The sequence below is a fragment of the Bacillus rossius genome, chromosome 7 (genome assembly GCF_032445375.1).
Source record: "Bacillus rossius redtenbacheri isolate Brsri chromosome 7, Brsri_v3, whole genome shotgun sequence".
In the NCBI taxonomy this organism is placed as follows: domain Eukaryota; kingdom Metazoa; phylum Arthropoda; class Insecta; order Phasmatodea; family Bacillidae; genus Bacillus; species Bacillus rossius.
Window position 1 is genome coordinate 52,051,715 of NC_086335.1, and position 25,056 is coordinate 52,076,770.

The 25,056-nt window shown below is 35.7% G+C and overlaps 1 protein-coding gene across 1 annotated transcript in view; it reads right to left on the reverse strand.

Moving 5' to 3' along the window:
* LOC134534008 (nucleolar protein 58) overlaps window positions 1-23,175 on the reverse strand; it is a 33,358-nt gene extending 10,183 nt beyond the window's left edge. The window contains exons 1-9 of the mRNA XM_063371897.1: window positions 22,965-23,175; window positions 21,651-21,727; window positions 20,389-20,521; window positions 18,828-19,009; window positions 17,194-17,393; window positions 14,702-14,847; window positions 14,492-14,618; window positions 10,985-11,148; window positions 1,106-1,305 (exon numbers count right to left, since the gene is read on the reverse strand). Of these exons, the coding sequence (XP_063227967.1) occupies window positions 1,106-1,305; window positions 10,985-11,148; window positions 14,492-14,618; window positions 14,702-14,847; window positions 17,194-17,393; window positions 18,828-19,009; window positions 20,389-20,521; window positions 21,651-21,727; window positions 22,965-23,009 (1,274 nt within the window). The 5' untranslated portion in view covers window positions 23,010-23,175. The remainder of the gene's footprint in view (window positions 1-1,105; window positions 1,306-10,984; window positions 11,149-14,491; window positions 14,619-14,701; window positions 14,848-17,193; window positions 17,394-18,827; window positions 19,010-20,388; window positions 20,522-21,650; window positions 21,728-22,964) is intronic.
* Between the last annotated feature and the right edge of the window lie 1,881 nt (window positions 23,176-25,056).

The window sequence follows — 25,056 nt, forward strand, 5'->3', positions numbered from 1 at the left end:
ATATTTATCTCTCATGTTGGTGTGCTTGTTTCCCCTTCAAAATATTTTTCTTCTCAAATTTAATGTCAACCTCAATTGTACGGTAGACATGTTGCACAAAATGGAAATTTACATTGTGGTATTTCGTAAGATTTACAATAATTTACCATCTCAGGTTCCAAAACATGGTGTATCAACTAGGCCACTGCCCTCTCCACTTGTTAAATGTAGTGTTGTGCTGATACGAATAGACAGAAGACAATTTTGCCAATATTTAATTGAATTGGCGATTCTGCAGATTCACGATACACTTGTTAATTTTTGGCCAATGTTATTGAAAAATGAAAGTGCCTGTGATAACCTAAAATTCCACCAGAACCCTTTTTCACTTTACTTTGAACTCACACATTTCTTAGTTACTTGTGCCAGCTGTATACATCAAACTTTAACATCCTGTAGGTATTGGCTGGTTAAAAATGATGTCACCAGACATGATTTTTTTTGTTGTAATCTCTGTCAAAAAAACCTCCTTGCAGGGTATAAGAAATTTGTAGACTGCTATGTTATTGTACGAGACTTACTGTGATTGGTTAGAAATAGTGTGCACCTGCTACTTCCTTTGGGCAATACGCAGATGCACGTAGCCTAGGTAGTCAGCATCTGAACGAGGCATCGAGAGGTCGTGTGTCGGTCGTTGGCTCACTGATTATATATTAATGTGAGTTAGAGAGAATTTGCGGCTGTGGTCTGGGCGCTACCTGATATAATCAAACTTTTTAACTAGAATTTTTGGAACCATAGTCCACAAGGATGATCCTTTGTCTTTGTTCAGAGGACATTTGGGCTTGTACCTTTCCACAAGCAACACATGCATTTGTCTTTTGAATTTCCCTTTGCTAAATGCTTTCTCATTGACTCTGTCAAACAGAAAAGCACTTACCATTTAAAAAATAAAGTAAAACATCTAAAAGGTCTATGAAACAATAATTTTCTTGCAAAATACAATTATCTCTTATGTCAGTCAAATTTACTGCAAATAAGTTGTCTTTAACAATTGAGGATCATCTGTAGTGAAATACAGTGGAAAAGCAAACACAACAGTTTCCTGCTGACTGGAATGACTCACCTCTTACCATGGTACTTCTCAAACCTCGCTTTCGCTTTGCCGGTACCGCTGATACGATAACTCTTACCCTCCTCCAGAAACTTTATTCGCCTCTCTATCTTCACCTTGTGCTCCGCACCCAAGTCTATGGAAGCAGACTCCTCTCCTAGGGCATCAACGCGTGACGCCAACGCGGTCTTAGCCGCTAGCATGCGCGAAATCTACAACAAATCCAACGTGCCAGAAACTTACACATGTCCCGGTTCAATCAGTTTTTTTTTAACCAACCATATTAATGAACCTAGGAATTTTACTGCCATCTAATATAAGCCGGAATTACAATAGCCAGTCACCTCTGTTTGCCTTTTGTTTTATTCGTCGACATTATGCAACTAGTCGAGCGATTTACATGACTTCATCTGCCTGTCAAAATATTTCCCCAAATCGGTGCTGCCAAAAATCCATGTTCACTTTGTCAGTGTTTATCTCGATGATGTTTACGCTATTTATTTTGTTTTCCAGTACATACTGTATTAGCGAATCCCCGGAAAAAAAATTCATCATGATTAGACAGATTGGACAAGACTTTTAACATCCACTATGTTATTATGCAAAACACCTGAAGAACAAGTACAAACTCCCCAGGCCTGTATGCTGATGACAAATGACTGACACAACTGAACGAACTAACAAACGGACGGACGGATCCATCCATCAAAAGTACAAGTTTATCAACTATTGGCAGGCGGACGCATGAAATTTTTTGGGCCTTCCAATTGGCTACGTCACCTTATCAACTGAAGGATGAACAGAGTTGACGAGCTATTGTTGGGACAAGCTTTTATGGTTTTATGTTTAGGTTTATTTTATTTATAGAACGGGATATTTCAGAGTTACTGAAAATATAAAAATTATAAAAGTTATAAAAATGGTATATTAAACAAATTTAAAACAATTTAAAACAATAATAGTTTTATTTTGACCAACACATAGTCAACATTCAGTAAAATAATTTGTAATAAACACACCTAAAAAAGAATTACTCAGAATAATTTAAAAAAAATCAGAAAAGTTTTGTTGGTTTGAATGATGTTTTAAACATAAGATAATTTTTTTTTTCAAATTAATTTAATACATATGTACATTATGGCACATAATTCATGCCAAATAATTGCATTAAGTGAATTGACCATAATTAAAGATCAAATTTTTATGGTTTGATACAAGTTTTGTCAACTTGCAGACTGATTTTCTATTTTTAGTTACATTTTGGTACTAAACAATATATTAACTCGTATTTAGGTGTTATAATGTTATAATGACATTAGTGCTGTGCGGGAAAGAATTTTTTGATTCAGAAATTTTTCACGTGGGAAAATTTTTTTCCATGGGAAACGGGATTGGAAAAAAAAATTATTTCAATATATGCCCCCTACCACTTTTGTATCCTGTTAATAAGATTTTTTTTTAATATCCCTCATAATAAAATATGAATTTGACCTACTACGAGTATTTACTGAGAACTATTCTAATATCAAATAAGGTAAATCAAATCTTTCTCCAAGAAATTAAATTTATTTGATTTAACAATTTTTAAATTTCATTAACTACATCAAGAAGACGTGAATTTCATCCTTTTAAACTATCCACGGGCACCAATGCTACAAATCTAAGTATGGTGTTACAGCAAGGTACAATTATGCTAAGTTTGAAGTAAACTAGTACCGAAAGCTATGTCATTTTGAAATACTATAATTTCCTCTAAATTAGTTCAACAATCGAGAACATAAGAAGTGACACTGAACCTTAAATAAAATAACGTGGTCACGTTTAAAACAAAATAACAATACCCTTCTTAATGATGTTCAAGTTTAACAAAAAAATTAATATTAGCATCCTAATTCCTTTGTAACTGTGCTTACTGTAGCATAAATATGTATTTTATATTAATTATAGCACAATATTTCTAAAACATGAATTTACTTGAGTCTAGATCAAAGAGTAAAATTGATGACTCTTACCTACGATGATATCCTCTAGGTGTATTTTAAAATAATAGCATATAAATTTATTGTGCAAGATAAAGGCAAGACAAATATATATAGTAACCAGAATTCAAATGAAATTAGAGGACTTATCACATTTAGTATGGGAAGTTAAAATTAGGATACTAATATTTCCCAAAAGCTAATTAACACTTTCATCAGGGACATACCATGTAGATCAATCTATGATCACATATAACGATTGATCAATGTTGGAATTCTCCTGACGATGTATCAGCACATGTAATTCAACAGAAGTCCTTCTAATGCTTCGATAATAAGTAGTGTTGGGCCGATTCCTAAAATATACCGATTCCGATTACATTTTTGATTCTTAAATTAAAGGGTCGATTCTTCGAATCTGATTCCTTAATTTTCATCTGAAATGTTCAACAGAGTATGTAATATACTAAGAAAAAAAAGGTTGTTTATGATTTTAAAAATGTAATTGCATTGTGTTTCATTTTCTGTGCAGAAATTAACATTATATACACATAGCTGCCAACCATTACGGATTGTCCGTAATTATTACGGTGTAGTGACATACATTACTGAATTACGGGTTGGTAAGAAAGTATTACGGATTTTTTTACAAAAACCACAAAAAGCTGTTTACGTGATATTTGTTTACTATAGAACGATATCGCTGACGCTGTGAGTACGATAGCTATCGCTGTCGATATCTTGCAATAGTAGCGCTGTTGCGGCGATTTTTTCAAGCAGTCTCTGCGTCCTTTTCGTGTTAACTGTAAACATGGCCGTTATATTTGGATTGTGTGGGCGACGCGTCACTTATTTTACCGTTTAAGAGTGGCAGCGTCACTTATTTACCGTTTCAGAGTGGCATTGAAAATACGATGAAGCGTGCTGCTGTGCGGAGTGAAAGTACTAGCAAAAGAACACCTGTATTACAAAAATACCGGGACATTTATGCAAATGAATGGCCGTGTTTTTCACGTTCATCTGTGTCTGAGAATCATGTATTCTGCAACGTCTGTAATAGTGATTTTTCGGTTGCCCACGGAGGTAGAGACGACTGCCGAAGACATTTTGAATGCAAGAAACACCGAGATTATGTGAAAGTGAAATCAGACAATAAATCAATTTCGTCTTTTTTTTGGTAAACAGTGGCGATACGGATGTTACGAATGCAGAGTTATTGTTCACTTCATTTCTTGTTGAGCATAATATCCCATTATCGGTCTCCGACCACGCAGGTAATTTATTTAGGGCTATGTTTCCTGATTCAAAGATTGCGCATAAATATGGTTGTGCTAGAACCAAGACGAATGCATTGGTTCAGCACATGGCAAGTGAATCAAAAAGAGAAATAGTTTCTATTTTGCAGCAGGTGCCGTTCTCGTTGGCAACTGATGGAAGTACTGATTCCAATTCTGTGAAGCTGTACCCTTTGGTTGTTTCGTTTTTCAATCCAGCTGGAGGTCAGGTATCTGTTGTACTTTTGTCGGTTTTGGAAACTAGTGACAACACCGGGTTAGGAATTTTTTCAGTTATCATTATCAATAAAGAGCTCTCTTCTCTCAGAATTCCATGGGAAAACTGCATTGCATTTTCTTCAGATAATGCAAACACAATGACAGGTAAAACAAAAGGAGTAATATCCTTTGTAAAAGAACACCACCCTGCAGTTGTAATGCAGTGCTGTTCATGCCATTTAGTACATTTGACAGCTCAGAAGGCATCCTCACATCTGTTAGTAAATGTTGAAAACTTCTTAGTGCAACTATTTTATTACTTAGAAAAAAGCTCTAAGAGGAAGAATACTTTGAAGGTGTACCAGGAAATTTGTGGGATGAAAAGTCACAAAATTTTGAAGTATGTAAGTACACGTTGGCTTTCTTTGCTTGATTGTATTACTCGGGTTGTAGAGCAGTGGGAAGCCTTACAAATGTTGTTCTGTCATGGTCCTCTTCTGAAAGTGGATTCAACAAATAAACAGCATTCAATGTTGAGGTCATTAATGCAGGATCCTGTCACAAAGCTGTACTGTTATTTTTTGGAGTCTGTTCTCACAGTTTTTAATTCTGTTAATGTGTATTTACAGCAGGAAGCCCCTGTCATACACATCTTGAGAAGAAAGTTTGTTGGTCTTCTGACAGACTTACTTATGAGGTTTATCAAACCATCTGCTCTGAAACTTGGAGCCACTTCAATCACAGAGGTTGAATTTCAGAAGGTTAAAAATCAAAAGTCTGATTCGGAGCTGGTGATTGGTGCGAAAACTAGGGCATACTTACAGGAAAAGTCTGTAAAAGATATAGATGTTAGAAATTTCTATTCTTCTGTGAGGGAGTTTTATGTTGCAGCTTGTATTTACATTTTGAAAAAGTTTCCTCTTACTGACGTATTCTTAAAACATGCAGAGGTAGCTGACATTTCTGTTAAGCAAGATGTTTCATTTACTTCTGTAGAGTATTTCGTCCATAGACTTCCAAAACTTATAGAAGAAAGTCAGCGTGACAGGCTCGAAGAAGAGTTTGCAGCCTATCAATTCGAAAATTTCACAGACGACATTGTAAATTGTTCTAGGTCTGATGAAAGTTGGTGGAAAATAAGTCAGTTGAAAAATGAAAGTGGTCAAATTAAATACAGTGCCCTAAGTAAAGTAATGTTTGCATTATTGAGTGTCCCTCATAGCAATGCCTCCACAGAGCGAATTTTTAGTTCTGTGCGAAAAAATCATACTGAATTTAGGCCGTCATTGTCAACAGAGTCTCTTTCTGCACTTCTAATTCAAAAAGTAAAGACTGCATCAGATGGGGAAGTGTGCTTCAAAAAACATTTTTCCCAAAAACAGTTGCAGGCTGCAAAACATGCAACAAAACAACATCTGACTTCAAGAGATTAATGTTAGTGTAAAGTGTATGACAATTACAACATCGACGTTTTATGTGAAGAGTGCATATCTTCATTTCAAAATGCTGTTATCAGTGGGCCTATGCTGAAAAATGTAGTTTGATGTATGTTCTGTAGTGTTATTAACAAGGGTGTTGGGGATGGGGTGACTAAACACCCCCCCCCCATCCCCCCGGAAACTCACCACACCGAATCCTGGATATGCCTCCGAGTGATTACTGATGACTGGCATGAAAGGTTGGCAGCTATGTATACAGCTTATATAATGTTAAAAAGTATGTTCATTACCATCAAGTTACGCTACCTTGAATTTCTAGCACAATTTGGCCTTTTAACCTTGCACATAGACGAAACACGTGTTCAAATACTGCCAATAATCAAAGATGTCTTATGACTAGGGATGGTGATTTTTAGTTTTTGCTAAATAGATGCTAAAATATGCTAAATTATATTTTTTCCGCTATAAAATGCTAAATCTAGACTATTCCGAGATAAATGCGAAATCAAGGTAAAAAACGTAGATTCGTCTTCACTCTACACAATTTATTTACGGATTGTATTTTGATTCAGTTCAGTATCAAAAGAAACCATCATTTTATGGCGTATTCAACACAAGTATCTTATTGTCACGTCATTCACAACTACTATTGTTCGTAAATATTGAATGTAGAATGGCCATCCGTGCCTCGCGATTGTAAACAAAGCAAAGAACAACTAGCTGGAAGATTGTCCATCATCCTGCAGAGTACAAGTTTTTAGGCCACCATATTGCGACATCTCTGCTTCTTTGCGCTAACAATTGTAACAATTTTCTGGCTGTGTTTCACTTGAAAGCCGCGTTCTTGTGTAGTCTGTGGAATGTTGCGTGTTTACAAATACGTGCATACTCGTGAATGTGTTGTATACTGTTATTTCTCGTGGTAAAAATGGGACGAAACGTCATTTCCATTCGCAATCGCATAAATGTTATACGAAAGTGATACCAATATTTTAATGCGCAATTTTAATTTATGTAATCGCCATCTGGAATGGAAAAAAAAAGATTTACTTGAAAAGCACATTAAATCTGAGAGACATGAGACTGCAAAAAAAAAAAAAAAAAAAAAAAAAAAGATTCACCGAGAAGTCGGTTGAAGGAAAAAAGTCGGTAAAACGGCAAGCAACGGTTTCTTTTTTAAAAATATACTTTTCTTCAGTAATGCAAAATGAGAGAATTGGCTAAATTGTGTTTTTTAAATGCTACAAAATGCTAAATTTCAAATTCAAAATACTAAATGTCATTATTTTAAATGCTATAAATCACCATCTCTACTTATGACGTAAATTGTAAATAATGTTATAACTTAACCAACTTTAGATACCTTACATTATCAACTCAATTAATCTATTGATTGTAAAAAAAAGAGAGGTTTGTACGGATAGGTTAAGAATTTTATTTTCATTATGATGGAAATGACAAGAAACAAATATGCACCACACTAAAATAAAATTTCAGAGATGCTTACGTTTTAATATATTACCTAGAACTTAATTATCTCACTTGTTGAAAAGAATAAATCCATCCAGTCTTGCAGTTCTTCACAACCGCAAAGAGAAAATAAATTTTCGGTTCTTGAGTAAGAAAGTTCTGTGCATGTTTTAGCATCTCAAAATTTCCACATTTTATGGTGAGATTTTCTCACATAAAATATTTAAACTCTTAAAATAATTGCGTGTTAACATTAAATTCATTTCAGAAATTTATCAGAACCAATTCTGTTAAACTAACACAACTACTTTCAAAAGATTGTTTATGTTTGGTAATAAAAATATACGAACGTTTCAGCAGCAATGTTTGGAAATTCAGATTAGCCAACTGCCTTTCCAAAATATATCTCATGTAAAACGAGCATCGCTGAACACGCACAAGAACGCCGATTTACAGCAATTTGGTTATGTTGCTTTTAAACTTATTTTAATATGGTCGCAGTAATCCACTGTGAATTTGGGTAAAATCTCATTCAAAAATTTTTTCATTTTAATTCTTAAAAGTTTAAAGTGCAGAGATGTGAAACATTTTAATTTTCACGTTCACGTCACCAAAGATTTTTTTCATGGCCGTATGGTTTACCATGGCAGGTAGCACAAAAAAAAATTAGGTTGTTTACAATGGCAAATGTAGCTGCCATGATAAAATAGTTAACGTTTACATTATTTTACTTGCCATTTACATTTACATAATTTTCTTTAAACATTTATGGTTTTGTCTAATTATTTTTGAAGGTTTACTATTTAAATGCAATGCTGCTGCAACGTAATTTCCGAAAAATGCTTTCGCTTAAAGCGGGAAAGTAGATACTGCATTTGTACTGTAGGGAAAATGGCGGTGCAAGTAAATAAATACGTTAATCACCGTAATTCGTAAATCAGTTCCGTAAAAAAAGATTGTATCATGTAGTTTAAAAATTATATTTGCATGCATTTTAATATTTTCTTACATTGTGTAGGAGATGTTTTTTGCAAACTTAAAAACAATGCAGGAATCGGTCATGGTCGATTCCAAAACCATTGTATTCTGAATCCCACGATTAAACTGGAATCGGTGGAACCGACCAATTCCGGAATCGGAATCGACCCATCACTAATAATAAGTCCTCAGGAGACCAGCACATTATATAAATCTTCTATTTTTAGCAACGATGCATATAAAATATCTATTATAGATGATTGCAATACTTCACTAAACACATCTATATTTCCATCATATAATATTAGTGGCTCTTGATTTGTTAACCCAGTATTTAAATAAAATAGTCCATTTCAAAATAGTTAATGTGGATACCATATTTATTTATTATGCAGTAGACACAAACTCAATTCCGTAGGTCACTCTAAATTTATTTCACACGAAGAATGTTCAGTACACTCTTCAGATATGAATTTCATTACAACATCCAGATGCACAATACATGTATAAATCTCTCTTCAAGATGTTGGTTTCAATAGTAATTTTTCTTTGAATGAATATATGATCATACTTATTAGTGGTGCACCGATGCGGATACCGATGAATCGTAATCAGCGATTATGGGTACTTACCGATTAATCGTAATCGGCGATTATCTTAACGATTACTTTGCCGATTATTTACGTCCCGGCGTAATTAAGTAGGTTTTTACCGTGTAATATTTTGTTACACATTTTAGGACGAAATACGGTAACAGACCTGCCAACATTCAAATTTAAAAAATCATGAGGTACTCGATAAAAACTTTCAGGCACATAAATACAGGTTAGATATAAAAAACAACAAATGAGAATCTTTAAATTTAAGTGACATACCTGTAGGCACATATGTTTTGTTACATGGTCTCTGCTTCAAAATTTATTTCAACAAATTATAGGTTGCAGATTTAATTTAGTTGAACATAATTTAGCGCTGTCGTGTAGTGATCATGCAGGGCCGCAACTAAAAAAGATGTAAAATAACATTCTGCTCGTGTAACACTATTATCACTGTTCACAGAAAAATTAATTTTTTTTTTATTGGAAGCAATACACTTCATGTGTTAGTTGTGTTTTTTTTGTAGTGACATGTTTCACAATGTCTCCTCTTCCACTATGCGAGATAGAAAACTCAGCACGGCACACGCTACAAAACGCAAAATTGCTTCCTTTACGTGACTCGAGTATTGATGGAAACTCGTTACTGTAAGCTTTCGTAAAACTTGTTTTGTAACTTTTACAAACAAAATCTTGGGGCCCCGAAAAATCGTGAGGAAACACTATTTTGGCGTGAGGGCGTGAGATGGACCTTAAAATCGTGAGCCTCACACCAAAATCGTGAGAGTTGGCAGGTCTGCGGTAATATCTGTATATATTACAAAATTCATCTAACTGCGTCATATCATAATTACAGATATTTAGTTACGTTTAATAAATCTCATTGCCTCAAACAATAAAAAATGCATTTTTCCTACACGTTTATTTACGTTTCGTCTTTTGTTTAGTGGCCTTGTACATTACGTATAGCCAGAGAAGTAAAATAGATGGCACGCAATCAAAATACCACAAACAGTTGCAGTGGATTCTATGACAATCGATCTTTTCGAGTCGTAGTAGCGATTCAAAATCGTGGTCCCGATACCTTCTAGTTTTTATCACTGCGTTTTACAAACTCGTTATGGGCGTCTTTGGTAACATTTTCCGTTTGTTATTTGTATGTGACGTGAAAAGTGAAAAAGAACTTATAATTTTATATATTCAGTCAACATAAATAAAATCACATGTGCTAGAGTTGGTTTTTAGTCATTTTTATATAATTATAGTGAGATGGCGAGTAGGGAGAAAAAAAGTGAAGTGTGGAAACATTTTTATATAAACTCAAGTGAACAAAATAAAGCAGCATGTTTACATTGTTAAACGGTAATTTCTTGATGCAACCTTATGTGATAGTCGATAATAATGCTAGTTTTCCGCAACAAAAACTTAGCCATTGTAAATTACAATTATTAGACTGTAGTTCAAGTTGTTTACAATAACAAATATTTAAATAGAAGTTAATTTAATTTCCCCTTTCAATAACTTAATAGTGTATTTTATATATTTTTATACTGTTGTTATAACTGTATTCTCAATTTTACCTAATCTTGTTATTAAATTCACATGGGAATAAAAAATTTTGTGTGCATTATTACACTTAAAAAAAATTTCATTATAATCGGTAACTGAATCGGTATCTACCGATTATTGCTCTCACAATCGGTAATCGAATCGGTAATCGGTAAAGTCATATCGGTGCACCTCTAATACTTATGCTTAAAATTTTATTTCTTATGATGGTTGAACACATACTAAAACGTTCTAAAATATAACAAACTCCAAACTTTTTCACCAACTTGTCACCTCGTCAAACAAAAGATTTCAAAACAAATTAATGGCCTGAAATAATAAACAGTAAAACACGTGAATGTTTAATAAGAGTTCCCAAATGGCTTACCTTTCCCTTGTTCAGCGTGCTGGTTTGCCCCACAAGCCCCGCGTGGTAAATGAGACCATATTTGGGAGTATCCTTCCTGGCCTTCAGAGCCCTGAAGAGAGCCTTCTCTGCACCCAGTATCTGAATGGTCGACGCAGGCTGCTTGGCTAGGTTTATCAAGGAACCTGCAAACAGTTTCATTAATGTCTCCATGAACATTTATTTTATTTTACAAAATAGGTTACATACTTCACTAGGGATTTGTAAGGCACCAGTTGAAATTAGACGATGCCCAGGCAAATGGCTAACCCAACACTAAGATGTAGAAATTGTAATTAAACTTCTCTATTGGCTTAATTATATGTCTTTTGATGCAAGAAATATACTACACTTAGAACTGCAACTCGTCAGCGGCCAATACGAGGAAAATTAAGCCACGGTTCGCTACTTTATCACTGGGGGAAAAAAAAAAAAAAAAGGACAATCAACCTCGTTTAAATATGATGCTATGCCATGCAAGCCCAGAAGTATCTTCAAACAATTTTAAAATTTAAAACATCATTTTCACAGCAATAAACAGAACTGCATAACCATTTAACATGATGCTTTTTACCTTGCATAATGGTAAACACACACTTCCCAGCTTAGCCATAAATAAAATATTTACTGCCTGCTATCTCAAGAGATGTATAATTATTTACATAAATCATTCATCTGGCAATATTGCAGCTTCATTTATTAACACTTAATGGCATAAATTAAGTGTGCTGAAAAAAATAATTGGCAGATGTCAGCACTGGGAATGCTATTTGTTGTATAGTAAACTCAAAAGAAATATTTTTTTTAGGGATGGGCCGGTCGAATCCTCAAATCCTCGAATCCCACCCAATCTCTAGTATTTGAAAGATTCTAAATTCGAGGGAAAAGATTCGGGATTCGAGGAAAAATATTGATTAAAATGTAGTACTTTAAAAACTTAAATGCTTACAATTTACTTGGCCTATTTACGTTTTCCTTGGAACACATCCTATTGAGGTACAATAGAACCTCGTTAATACGTGATGGTCGGGACCAAGATAATCACGGATTACAGAATTTCACCGACTAGAGATTAAAAGCCTGGAAGGTCTTGTTAAGCTTCTCAAACACCGGCGTGCAGCTGGGTTAAGGCCAAGGTCATGTAACGTAACATCTCCCGAGGCTTACTGCGCCTTGGCAGCAGATGGATAAAAAATAGTAAAATCCCCATGTTAATTGGGACCCGCCGATGCCCGGATAATTGAAATCATGTAAAAAATAAATAAATAAATAAACCCGGATAATCCGTTCACGGTAAGGGCCTGCCGTCTTCGAATTAGTGTATCCGCTTAAAAAAATACAGCACTGCCTAGTTCACGGTCATTTACAACAGCCGAAGAGAGAAAGATAAGATCATGCTGACCTTGCACCCCCCCCCCCCCCCCACCCTGCCCTTCGTACAGCCGAATGCCAGCCAGACACGTCACTCGCCAGGCGCCTGCTGTGCGTTGGCGGGTGGAAACAAACAAAGGGAGACGGGAAGCAGAAGTCAGGACATCCCCCTCAAGTTTAAAAAGTGACAAATGTGACAGCTGAAAGGGGGGGGGGGGGGACACAAAGGGTCGGTACAAACAGCCTTGTAGTGTTTGCCAGCCGGCCCGCGTGACGTTAATTTTAAGCGCTGACAATTTTTACTTCTCTTTTTTTTCTTCTCTTTTAAACCGTCCCGGATTATCCGATTCCCGAAATAGCACATCACGGATTAACGATGTTCTACTGTATTGTACTTTTAATTCGTTATTATATAAAAAAATTATGAATTTGGGAAACTTACTTTATATTCATGAACATGGATGCATTGTTGCTACATTGGCATTAAATAAGGCATAAATCACAGATGTATTCTCAGAATATGCTAAAAAATAAAATAAAGCACATTTAGGATCTAGACTAGTAATATGAATCGTGTTTTTTTTAAATAACTTTACCGAGAAATCTGTTACTTAGTAATACAACAATAATGCTGACTTTCATCACAAGTTACGGTCGCACATGTAGTAATAACAATGAAATAATGAATGGCAAATTTAATTCATTATACAATTATTATTTTAATCGCAATTCAATTTTAAATATTCTGAAACACGTTCCATTTATGTATTTTTTTAGGACCAAGTTGGGTTTATGTAGACTACCAACGTTAAAATATGTATTATCTGAGAATTCCATGATGGCCAACCAATGAATTTGTTAGCCAATCATTTTGAGCAACATAAAAAATAACTAATATTAATATAAAGAATTTTAATGGGTAAACTAGAGAAAACACCCCATCACTTTTAACTTCGGGCATATTAATCACTATGCTTTAGTGAGGCTTAATTTCAAAGACGCACGACAATATTTCTTATGGCCTAAAACCATTGAAGCCAAGATTGGGCCTTTCAGTTTTCATTAAATATTTCAGGAAAGCATTTACCTTCATTTGGGACTTTAAACAAATGTCAAGTTGGTAACTACAAAATATTGTTCCGTCGGATGTTGAATTTCGTTTTCCGATTTCTGTGGATACATGAATCACTGTACTCACAGATAATGCCTGAATGCCTTAAATCCACCAAGTCGGATTCTACAGCAATTGATGAAGTGACCAGATTCTTACGTGATCCTACAGTTAACCCAGAAATAAACATCCTCGAATACTGGAATATTCAGTCTGTGTGTTCACCCAGGCTACATACACTGTCCAAAAAATATTTGTGTTCACCACCTGCGACTGTTTTCTGAACGTTCGTTCAGCACTGCAGGAAACATATGTGACCAAAAACAGAATCGTCTTGATCCAGACTGTGTCAAAATCCTTGTTTTTTTTTTTAAATAAAAATTTAAAGGGTTAAATAATTCTGCATAATGTTTAATTTTTTCTCTTAACTTATAAATTATTTTATAATTAACCCTTGAGAACTGGATTCGGATTCGAGGGGTGGATTCGAGGTACTGTTTGGGATTCGGATTCCAGATACGGATTCAAGAAAAATGGGATTCGAACCATCACTATTTTTTTTATAATTCCCAGAATAAATATTTAATATTTACTTAAATATATGGAGACAAGTTCAGTTTTCAAAAGTTTTTGCAGGAGGCATTTTTGTAACAACAAATATTTTTGGTTACGAGTTAAATATTAAGGGTGTGGCGCTAATTCAAGAGCTCAGGTAGTTTAGGTAAATATGGTATTACTTCTGAATAAGGTTTTGTTAAAATGCTGATTAAATTCACGATTTTAGTAACATTTTTGTTTGCTTTATGAGAATATTAACTTGCATTTTAGTGTTGTATGGTAAAGTGAAACGGTTTTCAGTGTTATTTAGGTTTTATAGCTATTCACCATAAAAATCTTGCCCCTGCCTAGAATCTACAATTATGTGTTTCAAAGGAAAAAATTAAAACTGGGAGCTTTGCTGTAATACACTTGCAACACCCGTGGGTACTGCCAACGGCAACACGTACCCGAGTGCGAGATGAGGCGTGCTCCAACTAGATCTCCCACCAGCACCGTGAGATTCGGGGCAATGGCCATCATCCGAGCTTGCAGATAGTCGTACAATTGCGTCCGGTACCCAGTCATCTCGATAATCTGCACACACACAACCACAGGGCATCATCACCTTGGTTGCTTCCGAAACGACTCGACCCCAAAACAGACAATCTTTCACTGACCTCATCGCACAGGCTTTGTATGTTGAGGACATCCTCCTCGGAGATCTCCGTGCCCATGGAGATCTCTGCCGCCTCCTTCACCTGATCCTCTATTTCCTGAGGCAAGATGTCGGACAAGTCAGCTGAGGCCGTACAATCTCTAGTGCCTGCATACAACAGCCAACATCAATGCAATTATACACAATACAAGTATTAGAAGGGACTGAACACAAATACAGTAGAACCTCGATGATACGTTCCCGTTTCATACATTTTCCCGTGTCATACGCCGATTAATTTTGGTCCCGCCGAAAGTTCTATATTTACAATGGTTTACTTTCCCGGAACATACACTTATAAAATCTTTAATTTCCCGTTTCATACGTTTTTACGAAGCGGAAAAGTCCTAAAAATTCACAAATTTTTTTGTTATATTCCTCCTGATAAACTACGTTTTAATGCTTTTATTTTGAAAAACGTTCATTGTTTACCTTTGCAAACGTAAGAAAATAACTTTATCGCACCATAGATATGGATAGTATCGGGAAGACTGTGCACTTCGCTATTAGCATCTATGGCCAGCACCAAGCGAGACTAGTGGCGCGAATGATATTGAAAATGGTGCACGTGATTTACCAAGGCACGGATCTCATATTTTGTGCATTCATTAATCTTTGAACTGAATATACTTGTTTGTTATTGTTTTCTTACGATCGGATTGTTTTATATTTTACGTTTCTCAAGTTAAAATTTTATTGAAAATTGTTCTGTTGCATAAAGTTGTTTGTAAAATGAAACAAACCAGCAAAAATTTCTGTTTTTCTTTTTACAATAGCCTAATTTTTTTATTTCTAATTTAGGCTTGGTGACTTTTCCCCTCTCCAAGAAAGGACTGCTTAACTTGATTATGGACTGTATTTTACATTTCTGGTAGTGTTATTATATGTATATATAATGATGAATTCATATCTTTCATTAATATGATGCAATTATTTACACATTATGTATTTAAGTTTAATCTGACATTGGGCTGGTATGCTAGATTGAAAATTTTTTTTATTATTGCCATTCCCTTTTCATACACTTTCCCGCATCATACACCATTTTTGTGCCCTCCGTTGAAAAGTGTATGACAGGGGTTCTACTGTATACCAGACAAAACACAACACAAATCCAAAAACACAACACAAATCACTAAAATTTTTAACTAAAAGGTGCCCCCCCCCCCTTTTTTTCCTTCTGTGATTATTCCAAATCAAAATAAAATATGTAAGAAAATTTATAACCACTAAAAAAACTTTAACATTCAGATATGTCATGATATGCACAAGATTAAGTAATTAAGTAAAGTAAAAGTAATTAATTATTGTTTTCATCTTAGTGAGATACACCTTGCAATATGTAAATAAAAACGTTCTCATGCATATCAATCAATTCGTATAGGACAACCTAAAACAGGGATCTAAAAACTACAATTTGGCCGGACATACCCGGAGTTCGGCCCTCCATAGTTGTACAGTATGTTCGGGTGATGAGCTAGGTCTTGGCCATTGGGCTTAGTGAAGGAGTTAGTGTGGCCCTTAGGCTAAAAGGTTTGGAGACACCTGACCTAAAATATAGGGCAACATAAAATATATTAAATAGTTTTAAACTGGGACGACTTCAAATGCAAGACCACCTGGATTGTAAAACGACTCGAGATGTAAGACTATCTCATTTATGTAAAACAAATTCAAATTAAAGAAAATTTCAATTTAAATACAAACTTGAATATAAAGCAACCTCAACTGGGATATGACATTTTCAAGCGTGTAAAAGGCTGTAAAGACGCTATAATATTAGTGAAATAATATGCTAACACAAACCCCCTGTTTTTTCCACAGTAGGCTACATATTTAAAAAGAACTTGGTGTATGCTCATCAAAATCATTTGCTGCACACCATGTTTACGCTTATTCTGAAGACAAGAGAAGAACATATATGAACTTATTAAACTGTAATAGTTGCATGCCATCTGCATATTAAAAGGAACATTCCAATAAGAATGTCATTTTATGATAGAGAAGGATTTACCATTCCATGACTGCTGTTTATGAATTCTACACAACATTCACATTGGCAAAAACAAAATAAAACCTAAGCTGTGAAGCTTAAGACAGATTTTCCATACAAACCTGTAATAAAATTTCCCTAATTTATAAAAAAAATCTACCTTTATCTGCAATTCTCTGAAAGAAATAAATAAAATGTAGATCTATCAATTCTAATTTAAAAAAAAAAAATTATGTGCAAAAAATACAAGGTTTTACTGAACATTATATTTGTAAAAAAAATGAACAGTCGTTGTGCCATTTTCTTTAGTCTTTCAAACTACAAATTTTAGGAAATCAAAATGAATAATAACATTCTCCTCTCAAATTACTAAATTTCCAGTACTTTTGAGGACTGTTAAGTAAATTCTTCGACCAATTCTAACTTCCTGACCCTGGTGGAGCATATTCATGCGTAGTTACCAATGATCTTGATGGTCTTGGCGTAGGCTATCTGGTCGGTGACGAGTCTTCCCAGCTCGGGGAAATGCCAGCCATACCACTCGCGACACCGCATCACGTACTTGTTCAGCTCCTTGTCAAGGTCGTCCAGCAGACAGACTGCCTGCACTATCATGGTGTCCACCTTGTCCGGGCTGAACTTCAGCTTGTACCGCGACAAGCTATCAAACACACCACCGCAATTCTTCGAAATTCATACAAAACAATTCAGACATATTTATTACGTGAATGTATTTTTCACTGAGAATTTAATTGTCCGACTTTGCTTTTGAGTGCTAGGGCCAAGAACTAGAGCTGGGTTGAATCCCTGGTTTACCCACCCCACCTCCCCCTTCCCCAAAATGTTTTCCCGAAACATGGGTAAGAAATTAATTCTTCCCGTTTTCCAATTTTATTCTGGTTCAAGACATGCGTGAAATCGAATAACACGCCATACTTAGCAGTTTCAACTCAACCTATTAACGGTCACTTAAAAAATGTTCACAGGCACATTTGTAAACAAGCACTTTATTCAGTATATTAAACACAAACCAAATAATTACTCTTCTGATAGTAATTACAACCTCAGAGGTGTACACTATGCCAAACCGACAAACAACTGTGCAGCAGTTATGGGTTACGAGAGAATAATGTACGGCAGTGAAGGATAAAGAAAAACAAGCGGATTTAAAAAAAATAGTGAAAGTGACTCTGATGTCAAAAAATTTATTACCTTTCGGAGGAAGGGGACATCCACAAGTAGGGTCGGCCTGATTTCGGGGTCAACTTCTATTCAGGTTAATACAGTACTGTCTATTTCCAATCAACGATATCTGCTATTATCACTGTCTTTGTTTCAATGTGCTCTGTTGCTACATATACACAAAGAGCACAAAATTTTGGATGCAACTTTATAACCTAATGAAAAATATTTCAAATGTATCTAAATAATTGTATTTTGTAAAGAAAAATTTTGAATGAGAATTTCGGAAATTAATTTTTGTGTTGTATTTCATCAAGAGCATCATCCGATAAAATCAGTTTTTACTTGTACGGAGACATAACTGAAAAACAACACCTTGGTTTCAACTGGTTTTGAGAAGAATTTTTTTTATATAATTTAATATTAAAAATTTGGCTCTTGATTGACTACAGCACATAATTAATGGAATCCCTTCTTATTAAGAGTTATCGACTGCTACAATTAGTCTCTCCTGTTCAATAATAACTGATTTTTAGAGACCGGAAAAATTTGCGATTCATTTCGTGGTAGGCTAGACTCCAAACTCGTTCACCTTGATTCTGAGTCAGTGATTGGACCGCCGTTTACCTGAAGGACTCCAAGCCAGTGAAAAACCTTCAACAAAAGAAGTATCAAATCACAAGCATCCCAGGTAACACGTGTCACGAGTCATTATCCAATGAGCAGGTGCAATTTGTCCTAGTACATAGAGGATAGTGGAGTCTATCCTAGAGGTCATCGAAACTGCGAATTTTTCCAGTCTCTACTGATTTTAAAACTTGTGATGATTATTGATGGTATACGAAATAGAAATCTTAATGTTAACAAGCCAGGTTGTATCGAAGTGGCAACTCGGCGAGAAAAAGGACCACACCTGTGGGCCAGCCCCAGAGCCATGGCAGCCATCTCCTTCTTGGGAAAGCCGGCAAGCAGCCCGTCCATCTGCGAGCGGATGCACCGCATCAGCTCCTGGACGGACGTGTTGGACATGCAGGACAGGTTCAGCTTGTCCTTGATGGCGTTCCCCAGCTTCGCGTCCGCCACCAGCAGCTGCTCCTGGGACAACACACAGCGGGGGCCTCGACATGGATGACACATCAGGGTGGCCCTGGTCGTAACGCACCCGGTCTTCTTGAAAACAGTCTCAGCCACGCCATGTACCTATGGCTCTCTGGAGAAACACAGGCTCAAGACTTTTGAAAGAGTTTGTCACGTGGAAATAGTTGTACACATTAAAAGGCATAAACTATTGAAGGCGAGGAACATTTACAACATTTCGATTACAATCAGTGCCATCAAGAAAATAAATATAATCACTTTCTAAAGAAAAAAGTTTGAGCACACATGTTGAAGTGCAACTTCACATTTTATACATCTAATTAAACAAATAAACCAAATTATTTTATTCACTACAACGATAAAACAAAATATTCTGTTCATTTGAACAATAGAACTAAACAATAAAGTGCACAATGGAGGTTTACAATCGTAACAAATATGGCAACGGGAGGAGAAAAAAAAGTCTTAAAATTGTTTACCCCCCTACTTTGAGTAGTAGAGACAACATTTAATGGTTTTATTTTCAGGCCAATTTTGTTATTAAAAGAGAAAATTGTACTGTTATTGTTTTTATTTTTTGTAAACTCAGTTTATTCATCAAGATAGCACATTTTTTTCTCAACAAATACCACACTTAAATGTTAAATGATACTAACTTAGTCAAAACAGCATCATTTCGACCGGTACATGATGCTCTTTAACCAAATAATAATTTGTAACAAGCATGTCTAACTACTGGGAACAAAAAAAATAAATCAGCAATTATATGTGCATTTAAAAAAATATCAATGTCGTAATATAAAAATCAGTTATTAGCAACAGTTGCAATATCGAAAAAAAAGCAAAAAATTGTTCCCAGTCTATTGATGTAGTGTACATACATTTGGGTATAAACGCCATGGTAAAAAATTTACATTCATTGAATTTTAACACATTAAAATATTACATCTTTGTAATTTAAATTGAGTTTTGATTAAATATGTTGATTAATTTCATGATTCTTGGTTACATTTAGGTGCTTTATGGAGTATTAACGCGCATTTAAGTGTTATATAGTGTATTGGCGGCGTTTTCGGTGTTATTCTGGTTTTATCACAATTTACCATATAATCTTGTCCCTAATTTACCCTATCTTATCTATTGATCGCCCCATTCCTTAGACTTTCCCTCTTTGTTTTCATTACGCTCTTATGAATCATCACCTTGACTTACCCTGCCAGCTTTAAAGATTCTCTTCAAAAATTCAATAATAAAAAAAAAAGTATCCATTCAGCAATAAGCACTGAAATAAATGTCAACTTGTACTAGTACAAGTTTTGCTTGTATGCTCATCAATCAGGAATGGATGCAGGAATTTACGTTGGTAATATATTTACCTGTAACTCCTTGCCCACCAGCTTTTTAAGCAGTTTCTTCAGACCTTTGCCTAGCTTCCCTTCCACAGTAGCAGTGGTCGCTGCCAGCGCTTCTGTTGTGTCCAAAAACTTTTCAAAATGTTTCAGCTTCACACTGTGAGAAGAAAAAAAAAACATTCGTAAGGGAAAATTACGTTTTAAGTCAGCGTTTGTCTTATTATGCTCTAAGGAAATGTGCATTAGACACTTTTACAACATAAGTACAGAAATAATTTGGTATCTTTTTTTGTTTGTTGGAAGTTTGCACACTAAAATTAAACTTTTATTATAAAAAAACTACCCTTTATTTTTACCATCTTTACCATTGATACTGAATTTTAATTGTAATCTTAACATCAATAAAAAAATCTGACTACGGACTTCTGTTTCATCTCACATAAATGGGCATACTATCTACTCCAAAACTGTTAGTCTATGATGCTTAAAAAAATGCTATTACTCTTCTATGCTTAACACCAGCCCAAACAATTCTGTATGTCTGCATTATTTGAAGTTTATTAACAATATTAATAAATTTCTATTTTAATAAACTAGCTTTATTCAATTGTATATTATGTCCATTGCAAAGATAATGATAAATGTTAAAAGGTCAAAAGTTTCTTAAAAATAATTTTAAACCATGAAATTTCATATATCCATTTAATAGCTAATTAACTACCTACTTTGCTGGTAGAATAAAATTTATTTTTAGACGCTCTTATACGGTTCTGTGGAATACCAGAATGCCTGCAAGTGCAATCCATTGAAAACTATAATTATTGTACCTCAGAAAGATCAGCCCAAAAACAGTACGAAAGAAAGATATAAAAAGACGTTCAGCCTGGCCAAAAATAAATCTGCAAGGAATTATACCTCAGTTAGTCTTCAAAGTCCTGCCTTTTCATTTTTTGGGGACAACGCTGAAGCCCTCGTCTGTTGGTGGACATGTGACAATGTGGCAATAAATAAATAAAAGATTGAAATAATTTTTTTGGCATATACTATTAACACTAGGTATTATAAGTAAGATAGGTTCAAAGAATAGTCCAACTGCTATAACCCAACATATTTGCAAACTAGTCTATTGCAAAACGATAGGAATTTTACACCTTCATACAAATTGTTTGTATTCACACTTAATCATATCAACGAGCAACGAAATATAAATGAACATTGAAAATCTCAATACAGCAATAAACTTGGTTATTGCAGACTTGGCATCACAAAATCCAATATTTACTCACATCTTGCTGGCAGCCTCTGGAGTTTCGAAGTCCTTGTATAAATTCTCTGTCTGTGCCAACTTCTTCTCATCCAGAAGCTGTAAACCAAAGCAATACTTTGTCACAAGAGAAAATAAATTAAATGGGAGTTGGAAAGAAGAGAAAAAAAAATACAACATGCGGAAAATGGCATACAACCTATATACGTCTTACGATTTATAGTAACACTGATACAATAGCAGAGTGGACAATTCTAGTTTAACGTTGTGGCAGTACATATCAAAGCAAATAATAAAATAATTATTTTAAACCCTGAGGTTTCCAAATGCAGCATATTTCGTGATTGTGTTCTACTAATCAGTATAACCAAAAATATAAAGTTTAAATTTTTTTTTGACCTTTCATTTTTGATCTATAATTTTTTTGAAAAATTAAAAAACAATAGTTTGTAGGAACGTTTTGATATATTATAAATAATGTAACTCTAAAACTGTTTGTCCTAGAAAGCTCAACTTTGTACCATTCTCTTTAGAATGACATGGGCTTTAATTTGACATGTAACTTAAGTGCATCACGTCACTTTGTATTTTTTCTAAAGAACTAAAAAAATTTTTTTATAAAAAAACAAAAATAAATTTTTTTTATTTTGATGAATTAATATATTTTATACCAAACATCTTAGTAAGTTGTGTACAAAGTTTCATGATGGTATTTCAATGGTATCATATTGAAATGATTTTCCCATGACATCAAGAGGGTCACATGGACCAATCAGCGATTAGTGTGCGTCGGACACAATTTGGAACATTGCAATTGTAGATAGGGCTTTTTTAAACCACTGTGGTTTTTCTTGCATTTATTGAATGTTGCATCTCTTGCATAGTTTATAAACCCAGCCTTAGGCCTGGTTTATAAACTATGCCAGAAAAACAATAACGCAAGAAACAAAATATTCAGCAACCACATTAATTTTAGATTACCGGTTTATAAACTACGCAAAGTATTCAGGTTCATGCCATTAGGTTAAAAGGTGCCACTTGGATACGCAGTACGAAACTTTTACCGGAGTGGGGAGTGAGAAAAGGAGAGGACTCGTTGCCACCAGGTAAAATCCCAATTGCGAGAACAAATAAATAAAAATAAATGCAGGACATTGACTACAACTATACATCGTAGAGTTATAGGGTCTAATGTAGTAAATACATTAAATATATAACAATCAGCTATTTAACTTTATCACATCTTGTGCTTCCTTCATAGTTTATGATTCCAACATACCGCGTGCCGGTTTAACTTATAGGTTAGAGCACATGGACAACCTCAAACATTACATACCTTGAAAATAGCATAGCCCGCAGGCGTTTCAAATAGAACCAACATAATAATCCTTTAATTATTACTGAACCTAAAAGTTGAAATATCAGAACTCTAAACAAATTTTTCGAAATAACTGCCTGCATATAGGTACAAACAAAAACATTACAGGATTTATTTAACTTAAACAATATCGTTATTCTTTTTCTAATTTCCGGTTCCGGATGAAAACAAATATAAACCAACCAGAGATAAGTAAATCGACCACATAGAACATAACCGATACTTCCTGAAGCTGGCATTCACTAAGTAATATGGCGGATCTTCCCCCCCTCAATCGAAAGGCTGACTTCAATCACCTCACCAAAAACGATGTGTTTATGTTCCATCTGGTCAATTTACTTATCTCTGACAGACACAGACGACGACAATATGTTATTTACATTAATAACAAATATACGCATAATAATTTCAGTAGAATTGAAAAATAAAACATAATTCATTTAATACTGCCATCACCTGCGGTCTTGAACTCGATACCCGGTAGAGCCTAGTAGTTGCTGGTGTCTCTGTTGAGGTGTTTGTTCTCCGGGAGGGCGCCAGGCTAGTCTTAAAGCGTCTAGCCGTTGTTGTGGTGGGTCGTCGGCCCCAGCGTGCACTACTAAGCTCCTAGGCTATATGGTATCTGAACACAATGAACACACGCACGTAATTACTTGACGGTTTTTGAACGAAGGGGAAACGCGGGGAACGGCACGTCCGTCCTAGTTGATGACCCGTTGTCGACTGCCGTTGACCGCGGCTGGCCTAAGAGGGGGGGGGGGGGCAGCGTCAGCCTGCATAGGCTTGGCTAGGGGTATGGTCTCGCAGCGGGGTAAGGTACTGGCGGGGTGGAGACCGGGCTTCACTGTCACAGGTGGTACGACGTCAATACTCATAAAAAATATGTGAGTTTGGGATGAAGTTAATGTATTGTTGAGTATCGTGTGGATTTAAATTTCAAATATCGAAAAGTTTCTATCGAAAATAATCTGGCTTAATAAATGCTGTAATGTTGGCGAGAGACCAGACCGCGATGCCAGGTTCGCAGTTGGCTGATAGCCCTGCAATGACACGTGCGGCCCTCTTGGTGTAAGGCATACCACGCGCGCCTGACCAGAACACAAGGTGTCGTTGCAACACACCTACACCCAATGGCGCTCGTGCATCGTCAAGCTTCAGCACCAATATCTATCTCTGAACAGCCTTGGGAATTACGCTGCCCCAGTCGTGAGCAAGTGACACTATTCTCGACGCTTTGGGCGTCGGGTCGGCGCGGCATGACGCTGCTCTCGTCAGTTCTAAAAGGACATCACAGACTTATTAAGCAGGGACGCCGGCCTGTGCGGGAGTTTTTGGGGCTACAAAGTCTCGCGATGGTGAGGGCCGGTTAGTATCACAAGTGCGGTAAGATTTCGGATATGGAGTGCGGCGAGAGTTCAGTGACAGGTGCCACGGGTGCGTCGAAAATTTGGCAATGGAGTTCCGTGGGGAGTTTGGCAACAGGTTTTTGGTGCCAGATTTTCGTGGGGTGTGCCGCATGAGTTCCGCAAGAATTTCGCGAGGGTTGCGGCCCAGTGAGGAGTGTGGACGGTGGAAATTGAAAGACACTGAGTGACTTGAGAATAATTATTAAGTGCGATTAATTGGTGATTAGGCATTTTAAAATAAGATTATTTATTAGTGATGTAAATATTAGCAATCAATAAAACTGTAATAAAACTTAATTAGGCTATCCCTTACAAACCTAGTAGTTATTGCCCACATTATTAAATCTTAACAATACTTTAAATTTAAAAAAAATTTAATTATCATAATATAGAAAAATCTTTAGTCTCTGATTCGATAGATTAAGGGCTGCCGTCACCCGCGGTCTCGTGATTGAGACCCAGGGCGGTCCTAGTGGTTTTAGTGGCTCTTAATGAAATCTCCGGCGGGCGCCAGGTTAATTTGAGTATTAACCGAGGTGGTCGTGGGTTTTTTGCCCCTGCGTGTTCCACTAGGATCGGCGGCTGTTGATGGTGGAAGGGAGTCCCTGCTTTTAATACGCACTGGCCCTAAACAGTGTAGAGGA